Raw genomic sequence first — 10040 nt, forward strand, 5'->3', positions numbered from 1 at the left:
ACAACTTCTTGATCTTTTCTTCCCTCCACACATCCTACACAGAAAAGACTAGGCTTAAAAACCAGGGTAAAGAAAACTCATTTGGGTAAGGAGTGAGTCATAAATCCCGATTCTATATCCTGTGAGCAGGGATGGGTGCAGAATTGAGTGGGGGTTTGGGTCCTGAGAAAAGTCAATGCACACACACAGGTGTGCGCAGTTCAGGTGCTGACAGAGATGCAAGCTCGTGGGTGGACATATGTTTTTACATGCATACATCTAACATAAAGGTAGTTTCTAACAGATCGAGAAACAGATGTACACACACACACACACACGTGTGCACACATTCAGGTCATGCTGAGTAACCTGGGAGAGATGACTCCCAGGAGTGACTTTTTAAATTATCTTAATATGTTCCCTGAACTGAATAACACTCCCTGGGATGCTTCTTTCACCTTCCCCACCACCGTCCTAATCACTAAACAAAGCCAGAGAGGAGACAGAAGACAGAGAGAGGCTGGGCAGGTCGGACAGGGGGAGGTGGTATTGCTCTGGGCTTTGTCATCACTCTTCCCTGTTTATCTCTCAGTTTTGGTTCCTATTCCATTTGCTTCCTGGAACAGCTTTTCTTCCAGTTAAGCCATCCCTTCTGGGTTTTCTTGGTTTAACAACTCCCCTCATGCTCTGGTTCCTCTTCTCTTATCCCTTGAGATGACAGTGACCCCACACCTCAAGAGAACATCTATGTACCCTGACGATGTTTATTCATCATTCACCTTCTCCCCAGGGCAGCTATAGAAACAGACACTGGCAAGAAAGTCTGACATAAAAATGTCTCTCTCTTCATTCTCCTTCTCCCCAGACAAAATAAGAAACCACCCGCTTCACAAAGGCAGTGTAGACTTTAATTCAGGTTGACAGGTGGGAAGAGAACTAGGATTTGCTTCCAAGGGTGTCCAGATGAGAAGACCATCCTTCAGGGAGGGGCAGAGAGGGCAAGAGGGTGCGGGTGGCCTGGTGGCAGAATAGGGCAAGGAGCAGGGGCGTAGCCACACAGTGCAAAATTGCCAAGGCTTCTGCCAGGTTCAGCAGCAGATCCAGAGCCTGCTGGGCCAGACATGTTGACAACAGCAACAGCTTGGACCTCACCAGGAAATCCAGTCCCAGAACCACCCCATGAGGCCACCAGAAAATAAACCAGGCCCACAAGATATTCATCCAGGGGCCTGGCCCCATACCCAATGCCTTCTTCAGCCCCTTGGCTCCAAACAAACCCAATGGCAACAAGACAAAGATGGCAAGACAGGCTACAGTGTGTGTAGCCTGCAAAGCCTTCAGCTCCATGCTGTATATTGGGGTGCAGAGTCCACCAGAAGCACCACTGGCCAAGGTGATAGGCAGTGTCAGTAGGGCAGCCACTCCCCAAAGGCCCACAGTGAGCCCCAGGGTGAGGCCTGGGACCTGGCCTGCACCCAGTTTGGGGCCCAGGGAGGCATGGCACCCTAGCAGCAAAGCCTGGGCAAAGGCTGAACCATACCAGACACAGTAGCCCAGGCTACATAGGGCGGAGCTGCGGGTGCTACCTAGCCCTGGTGCCAAGATGGGCACGACAATGCTGAAGAGAGCACTGCCCACAGCCAGCTGCGCCAGGACAGGCCAGCCAGGGCAGAGCTGCCAGTGGAAGAGAGGTCTGAAAAACATGAAGAGGACAGTGCTGCTAGCTAGGATGCCCAGGACACTGACGAGGATGAAGAAGGGCAGTGCAGAGTCATCCAGCAGGTTACAGGAGTGGCAGGGGGCAGCTGCTTCCAGGTTGGCATCGTAGTCTACATCTGGGAAGGAATCATTCCCATAGTAGGAAGAATTCCATAAATCTTCACTGTTCAGCTGACTTGAGTTCTGAGTTGAGGGGGAGAGCTCCGCCTGGAGGACATACCCAGAGGAGGCCATCAGAGTAACCCCGGAAGAGTCCCCTAGGAACTGAGGGACAGGTGGGAGGGGAGGACAGAGAGGAAGGTCAGATGGGAGAATAAGGTCTCTGCAGGAGTCAAATCCAGTACGGACAGTGGAAAAGGACAAAGCAGGGAGCCTGAAGATCCGGAGCAGGAACAGTCCTGGGGAAGCCAGGGCAGCTGGGGCTGGAGGAGCAGTGCAAGGTCACAAGGGAAGGCACCAAGGGACCAAGATGGATCTGACTCAAAGGCAAAGGGAGGGACACAAGAGGGAGCTAGAAGACTAGCATAGGAAGGAGAGAAGAAAAAATACCTTAAAGGAAGAAGAAAAAGAGGGAAGGGAGAAAAGATGAGGAGGAAAAGGAAGAGATATAAAGACTGAGGAGCAAACAGCAGGGGAAACGAGGGGCATAGGGGTAAGGGACTGTGGGGCCTGGCCCCATACTCACCGGGTGCAGACAGTTCCCCATGGCACCGTTTGGTTCACAGACAGAAGGGCTGGGACGGCTGTCAGCGCCTGTGCTTCCAAGATAAGAGCCAAGGACTAATGAGGGCCATCAGGTTCCGGGCAGGGACAGGGGGCATCAGGAAGCCTTACCCCACGCCCACTGCCTGCACAAGCCTCAAGTCTACGGGGGGCACTGGCCTCGGGGCTTCCTGTTTTGAGATTGGATTTGACTGGTCGGGACTGCACTCAGGAAAAAGGTGGGGACCAGAAAGTGGGCATTTTACCGAAGTGGAAAGGGAGGTTGAGAAACCAGGGGGTTTTCCACCAAGTAGAGACTCTTCAAGCACAAGGAAGGAAAAGAGGGGGGCTGGGTGACTTGTGAAGCAGAGATAAGGGAGGTGCTGGGAAATTGGAATGGAAGGGCGGCTGACTCTCACTGCTCCTCCATCCCCTTGAACTTGATCCAAGGAAAGGCAGTTCAAGAGCCATGTGTTTGGGGGAAAGGTGGTGGTGGTCGAATCCGTCCCACCTGAGGGGTGTGTGCATGTGGGCGTGGGCTCTTTGTGTGTGCTGATCTCTGTGTACGTTTGCTGTGTATCAGTGTGCACATATCTGTATGTGAGGGTCTTGGCGGGTGTCTGGGTGTGTCTGGCTATCTCTAGGTCTGAGTGTTTCAGTATGAGAGTGGGAGGGCTGGGGTGGCTGTCGAGGCTGCCTAATGAAGCCATTTCAGGGAGCTATTGAGTGTATGCCTAGCCACCTATAGGCTCGGTGCATGCCTCTTGCATACGAAGTGGAATACATGGTCTGACAAGTTAAAGTAGGCTCTAGGGGACAATGGGACAGCATATTTTAAAATGGGACCATTGCCCACAGGGTGATCTTATTCATATTTCTACTGAGGGACATAAAGTCTCTGAAACTGCTTCATTGGTCAGGCATCTTAGCAATATGCAAAGTTTCTCACTGAGGGGCAGAGGTGGCCAGCAGAGAGAAAGAGCATCTACCCTGCAGGCAGGCCGATTCTCCTAGGCCCATTTCACTTCTTTTTAGTGGCCTCTTCCCCCTGCCTCCCCTCCTCAGCTGTTTCCCCAGGATCTTCACTGTTTCATCACCCCTCTCTGCTTTTATTTCCTCAGTTGGGGAGACACAGTGGGGACTTTGGGAATGGTGAGCCATGGCATGTCCAAGTCAGCGCAATGAGATAGAAAGGGCTGGTTAGGGGACACTGTTCCATTTGTCCAAAACAGCATCGGCTGCTTCATCCCCAGTGTTTTTAAGGACCTTCTGTCCCATTCATGTAGGGCTTCCTAAGGGGCCAAGCACCTCAGACCCAAGGTGCAGAAGGATGGGTACCTCGTAGAGATTTCCCCCTTTTCTCCCCAGACACTAGCTCAAGTTTCAGGTTCAACATGAAGGGGCTGGAAAGTGAGTTTGGTCTGGTGGTGTCTGGTGATGCTCTCCAGGGTGGGGTTGATGGTGTCTCCATCGCCGTCTCAACACTCTCCAGCAATGCCTGGCAGAGGGTGGGGGGAAGCAGTCAGACGCCCCCCAAGACACTCTCCGGAAAGGAAGGGCTTAGCAAAAGGAGGTGAACACACTTCTCTCCCTTGGCGAGTTATATTGTTGCTGTACATAGATATCCTTGAAAGTGGCCTGGCAAGGGACACACCACCTTTTGAGGCACCAGGCACCACGTGCAAGGGGTATGGGAAGAAGACTCTCACATACACACATCCCAGCAGCAGCAAGAGGAGCAGAAAGGAGGCAGCTGAACGACACGGATAATCCAGATATATTGAGGGTGGCCCCTCTGAGATTAGCACAGGAGAGTTAGAAAGATTATAAAGATACACGGTCCCCTCCCTGCTCCCTTCCCCACCCCCCACCTTGGACAGACACACACAGCACAAGAGCCCCTCTCCCTCCCACCCCCCGTACAAATATGGCTTCTGTGTAATATGGACAGAGTGGTTCAGCTTGAAGAGGAAAAGTCATTTTCCCAAAAGCAGGTGCTGGGAGACAAGAAGCTCGACAGGCCTGGGGCCCCAGGGCCCCCTTGCTGTTGTAAGAGGAGTAGGCCCTGGCTTAGGTGAGGGGCTGCCTGTGGTGCCCAGGGCCCTAACCAGCGGCTGGAAGATTCAAAACGGTATTACCTGAACTGAAGGGGGTGGGCAGACCTGCTAGATTGCAGCTGCCCCTTTTTGCATGCCCGTTGTCAGAGCAGGGAGGAAAAGCTGGCAGAGGGTGGGAGCGATGCCAAGGGCATCCTGGATCTGAGGCGGGGCAGTCCGGCCAGGACAGGGAGGACCAGGAGCCTCATCTCCACGGCAACCAGCTGGGGCCATGAGAAGGAAGACAGGAAACCAAAAGGAAGGGTGGGGATCCAGCCTTCAACTCACTGGGTACAGACTATGGGAAAAATAGGTGGTGGTAGGTCGTTCCAGGGTCAACGCCAAGGAGAGGCCTGAGAGGTGCATAGCAAAGGCTGTGGCACTGACTCCATGGCTCAGAGGAGGGAAATCCAGGGAAGGGCTGAATGCTCTGTGTTTCAGGTTTCAGGGAGAGATAGAATGGACAGCTGGGCAAACACACACCCAGGGACTCCTTTCTCCAAGACGGATGGACACTGGGGGTGGCAGAGGAAATACCAGCATGGAACAACATCCCAGGTGAGGTGTGAACCCTGACTAGGAATACCCCATTCCCAAAGCCTCCCCGACATGTCCTACAGCCCTGTCCACTTGCCCAGGACCCCTGGCTCTTAGCCCTCCTCCTCAGTCCCTCGCTCTGCCTCTCACTCACACGCACATGCACACACACGCACACATGCACACAAGTATACACACTACACACACGTGCACACAGTTCACATTATTCCCTTAGTCTGGGCAGGAAACAGCTCAGTGCAGTGAAGTTCCTTTTAGTAGTTTTGTTGTTATGTCTGCCTGGCTGCTGAGGGAGGAAGGACTAAGGGCTGGCGTTGGGACCAGGAAGGGGGCACAGGGTGGCCAGGATGGGAGGAGTAGTTGCTGAGCAATGCCATGGGAGGAGTGGTTGCCATGCAACAATCCAGAGTCTTGGGTAAGAGTGAGGGGCCCCTCAGCAGGGGAAGCANAGCCCTGGTGCCAAGATGGGCACGACAATGCTGAAGAGAGCACTGCCCACAGCCAGCTGCGCCAGGACAGGCCAGCCAGGGCAGAGCTGCCAGTGGAAGAGAGGTCTGAAAAACATGAAGAGGACAGTGCTGCTAGCTAGGATGCCCAGGACACTGACGAGGATGAAGAAGGGCAGTGCAGAGTCATCCAGCAGGTTACAGGAGTGGCAGGGGCAGCTGCTTCCAGGTTGGCATCGTAGTCTACATCTGGGAAGGAATCATTCCCATAGTAGGAAGAATTCCATAAATCTTCACTGTTCAGCTGACTTGAGTTCTGAGTTGAGGGGAGAGCTCCGCCTGGAGGACATACCCAGAGGAGGCCATCAGAGTAACCCCGGAAGAGTCCCCTAGGAACTGAGGGACAGGTGGGAGGGGAGGACAGAGAGGAAGGTCAGATGGGAGAATAAGGTCTCTGCAGGAGTCAAATCCAGTACGGACAGTGGAAAAGGACAAAGCAGGGAGCCTGAAGATCCGGAGCAGGAACAGTCCTGGGGAAGCCAGGGCAGCTGGGGCTGGAGGAGCAGTGCAAGGTCACAAGGGAAGGCACCAAGGGACCAAGATGGATCTGACTCAAAGGCAAAGGGAGGGACACAAGAGGGAGCTAGAAGACTAGCATAGGAAGGAGAGAAGAAAAAATACCTTAAAGGAAGAAGAAAAGAGGGAAGGGAGAAAAGATGAGGAGGAAAAGGAAGAGATATAAAGACTGAGGAGCAAACAGCAGGGGAAACGAGGGGCATAGGGGTAAGGGACTGTGGGGCCTGGCCCCATACTCACCGGGTGCAGACAGTTCCCCATGGCACCGTTTGGTTCACAGACAGAAGGGCTGGGACGGCTGTCAGCGCCTGTGCTTCCAAGATAAGAGCCAAGGACTAATGAGGGCCATCAGGTTCCGGGCAGGGACAGGGGCATCAGGAAGCCTTACCCCACGCCCACTGCCTGCACAAGCCTCAAGTCTACGGGGGGCACTGGCCTCGGGGCTTCCTGTTTTGAGATTGGATTTGACTGGTCGGGACTGCACTCAGGAAAAGGTGGGGACCAGAAAGTGGGCATTTTACCGAAGTGGAAAGGGAGGTTGAGAAACCAGGGGTTTTCCACCAAGTAGAGACTCTTCAAGCACAAGGAAGGAAAAGAGGGGGGCTGGGTGACTTGTGAAGCAGAGATAAGGGAGGTGCTGGGAAATTGGAATGGAAGGGCGGCTGACTCTCACTGCTCCTCCATCCCCTTGAACTTGATCCAAGGAAAGGCAGTTCAAGAGCCATGTGTTTGGGGAAAGGTGGTGGTGGTCGAATCCGTCCCACCTGAGGGGTGTGTGCATGTGGGCGTGGGCTCTTTGTGTGTGCTGATCTCTGTGTACGTTTGCTGTGTATCAGTGTGCACATATCTGTATGTGAGGGTCTTGGCGGGTGTCTGGGTGTGTCTGGCTATCTCTAGGTCTGAGTGTTTCAGTATGAGAGTGGGAGGGCTGGGGTGGCTGTCGAGGCTGCCTAATGAAGCCATTTCAGGGAGCTATTGAGTGTATGCCTAGCCACCTATAGGCTCGGTGCATGCCTCTTGCATACGAAGTGGAATACATGGTCTGACAAGTTAAAGTAGGCTCTAGGGGACAATGGGACAGCATATTTTAAAATGGGACCATTGCCCACAGGGTGATCTTATTCATATTTCTACTGAGGGACATAAAGTCTCTGAAACTGCTTCATTGGTCAGGCATCTTAGCAATATGCAAAGTTTCTCACTGAGGGGCAGAGGTGGCCAGCAGAGAGAAAGAGCATCTACCCTGCAGGCAGGCCGATTCTCCTAGGCCCATTTCACTTCTTTTAGTGGCCTCTTCCCCTGCCTCCCCTCCTCAGCTGTTTCCCCAGGATCTTCACTGTTTCATCACCCCTCTCTGCTTTTATTTCCTCAGTTGGGGAGACACAGTGGGGACTTTGGGAATGGTGAGCCATGGCATGTCCAAGTCAGCGCAATGAGATAGAAAGGGCTGGTTAGGGGACACTGTTCCATTTGTCCAAAACAGCATCGGCTGCTTCATCCCCAGTGTTTTAAGGACCTTCTGTCCCATTCATGTAGGGCTTCCTAAGGGGCCAAGCACCTCAGACCCAAGGTGCAGAAGGATGGGTACCTCGTAGAGATTTCCCCTTTTCTCCCCAGACACTAGCTCAAGTTTCAGGTTCAACATGAAGGGGCTGGAAAGTGAGTTTGGTCTGGTGGTGTCTGGTGATGCTCTCCAGGGTGGGGTTGATGGTGTCTCCATCGCCGTCTCAACACTCTCCAGCAATGCCTGGCAGAGGGTGGGGGGAAGCAGTCAGACGCCCCCCAAGACACTCTCCGGAAAGGAAGGGCTTAGCAAAAGGAGGTGAACACACTTCTCTCCCTTGGCGAGTTATATTGTTGCTGTACATAGATATCCTTGAAAGTGGCCTGGCAAGGGACACACCACCTTTTGAGGCACCAGGCACCACGTGCAAGGGGTATGGGAAGAAGACTCTCACATACACACATCCCAGCAGCAGCAAGAGGAGCAGAAAGGAGGCAGCTGAACGACACGGATAATCCAGATATATTGAGGGTGGCCCCTCTGAGATTAGCACAGGAGAGTTAGAAAGATTATAAAGATACACGGTCCCCTCCCTGCTCCCTTCCCCACCCCCCACCTTGGACAGACACACACAGCACAAGAGCCCCTCTCCCTCCCACCCCCCGTACAAATATGGCTTCTGTGTAATATGGACAGAGTGGTTCAGCTTGAAGAGGAAAAGTCATTTTCCCAAAAGCAGGTGCTGGGAGACAAGAAGCTCGACAGGCCTGGGGCCCCAGGGCCCCTTGCTGTTGTAAGAGGAGTAGGCCCTGGCTTAGGTGAGGGGCTGCCTGTGGTGCCCAGGGCCCTAACCAGCGGCTGGAAGATTCAAAACGGTATTACCTGAACTGAAGGGGTGGGCAGACCTGCTAGATTGCAGCTGCCCCTTTTGCATGCCCGTTGTCAGAGCAGGGAGGAAAAGCTGGCAGAGGGTGGGAGCGATGCCAAGGGCATCCTGGATCTGAGGCGGGGCAGTCCGGCCAGGACAGGGAGGACCAGGAGCCTCATCTCCACGGCAACCAGCTGGGGCCATGAGAAGGAAGACAGGAAACCAAAAGGAAGGGTGGGGATCCAGCCTTCAACTCACTGGGTACAGACTATGGGAAAATAGGTGGTGGTAGGTCGTTCCAGGGTCAACGCCAAGGAGAGGCCTGAGAGGTGCATAGCAAAGGCTGTGGCACTGACTCCATGGCTCAGAGGAGGGAAATCCAGGGAAGGGCTGAATGCTCTGTGTTTCAGGTTTCAGGGAGAGATAGAATGGACAGCTGGGCAAACACACACCCAGGGACTCCTTTCTCCAAGACGGATGGACACTGGGGTGGCAGAGGAAATACCAGCATGGAACAACATCCCAGGTGAGGTGTGAACCCTGACTAGGAATACCCCATTCCCAAAGCCTCCCCGACATGTCCTACAGCCCTGTCCACTTGCCCAGGACCCCTGGCTCTTAGCCCTCCTCCTCAGTCCCTCGCTCTGCCTCTCACTCACACGCACATGCACACACACGCACACATGCACACAAGTATACACACTACACACACGTGCACACAGTTCACATTATTCCCTTAGTCTGGGCAGGAAACAGCTCAGTGCAGTGAAGTTCCTTTTAGTAGTTTTGTTGTTATGTCTGCCTGGCTGCTGAGGGAGGAAGGACTAAGGGCTGGCGTTGGGACCAGGAAGGGGCACAGGGTGGCCAGGATGGGAGGAGTAGTTGCTGAGCAATGCCATGGGAGGAGTGGTTGCCATGCAACAATCCAGAGTCTTGGGTAAGAGTGAGGGGCCCCTCAGCAGGGGAAGCAGAGGCAGTGCAGGCCCCAGAGCAGTGCCTCTCCCACAGCTGCTGGAGCAAGGAGGGGCAGCCACCCTCTGCAATCTCCAAGGGCAGTTCCTATGGAAAGGGACTGGCTTTGTTCATTGCCTTCCTCTCCAAATCTACTCTTCCTTGCAGGGACCTGCGTCCTCCCCAGGTTAAACTCCTGGGTCCTTGCATGGCTGCGTGTCTTCTGCAGGCCACATCTCCTCAGGACTCCCCTACTCATCACTTTCCCATTGCTATGGAAGAGGGGTGTCAGGGTGGCACCTGCCTCCTTGTTTGTATGTTCAGGTGCATGGCTACCAGAGGAAAAGCCACTCCCAACCTTTGTCGACAATCATCCCGTTTCTGGGTTTCTGGAAAAGTCTGGGAAGCTGCTCTGTTGTAGAGGCTGAAAGGAGGGTTGGTGAGAGCCCCCAGCTCCAAACCAGCCCTGCCCCTTACCCTTCCTCACCCCTCTACCTTCACTCTCCTCCTAACACTCCAGGGTTTTGTTTTTTTGTTTGTTTTTTGCCTTTCTCACCCCAGGGCTCCTGCCTCTCCAGCCTGGAGACAGATTTGATTTGGGATTGTTACAAAAATAATAATAACCCAAATGCAGAGAAGCCACG

At 53.8% G+C, this 10040-nt stretch overlaps 2 protein-coding genes across 5 annotated transcripts in view; both read right to left on the reverse strand.

The window, feature by feature from the left end:
• Nucleotides 1-865: 865 nt before the first annotated feature.
• ACKR1 (atypical chemokine receptor 1 (Duffy blood group)) lies at nt 866-5483 on the reverse strand. Its single transcript, XM_017875519.1, has 3 exons — nt 3739-5483; nt 2384-2451; nt 866-1905 (listed from the first exon to the last, which is right to left on the reverse strand). The coding sequence occupies exons 1-3, from the start codon at nt 3869-3871 to the stop codon at nt 916-918; spliced, it is 1191 nt and encodes a 396-aa protein (XP_017731008.1). The 5' UTR covers nt 3872-5483; the 3' UTR covers nt 866-915.
• A 3723-nt stretch (nt 5484-9206) lies between these two features.
• CADM3 (cell adhesion molecule 3) overlaps nt 9207-10040 on the reverse strand; it is a 31273-nt gene continuing 30439 nt past the window's right edge. For all 4 annotated transcript variants that reach the window (XM_017875517.1, XM_017875516.1, XM_017875518.1 and 1 more), the window contains one exon: nt 9207-9975. The gene's annotated coding sequence lies outside the window, so the exon portion shown is untranslated. The remainder of the gene's footprint in view (nt 9976-10040) is intronic.

Source organism: Rhinopithecus bieti, unplaced genomic scaffold (genome assembly GCF_001698545.2).
Source record: "Rhinopithecus bieti isolate Rb0 unplaced genomic scaffold, ASM169854v2 scaffold_10132, whole genome shotgun sequence".
Classification (NCBI taxonomy): domain Eukaryota; kingdom Metazoa; phylum Chordata; class Mammalia; order Primates; family Cercopithecidae; genus Rhinopithecus; species Rhinopithecus bieti.

Excerpts from the sequence above, each read along its gene's own strand:
- ACKR1 (XM_017875519.1), bottom strand. The coding sequence starts at position 3,871 with ATGGAGACACCATCAACCCCACCCTGGAGAGCATCACCAGACACCACC. Across the intron at positions 2,452-3,738 it reads AAGGGGGAAATCTCTACGAG|GCGCTGACAGCCGTCCCAGC; the intron begins GTACCCATCCTT and ends TTGGAAGCACAG. Across the intron at positions 1,906-2,383 it reads TGGGGAACTGTCTGCACCCG|GCGGAGCTCTCCCCCTCAAC; the intron begins GTGAGTATGGGG and ends TATGTCCTCCAG.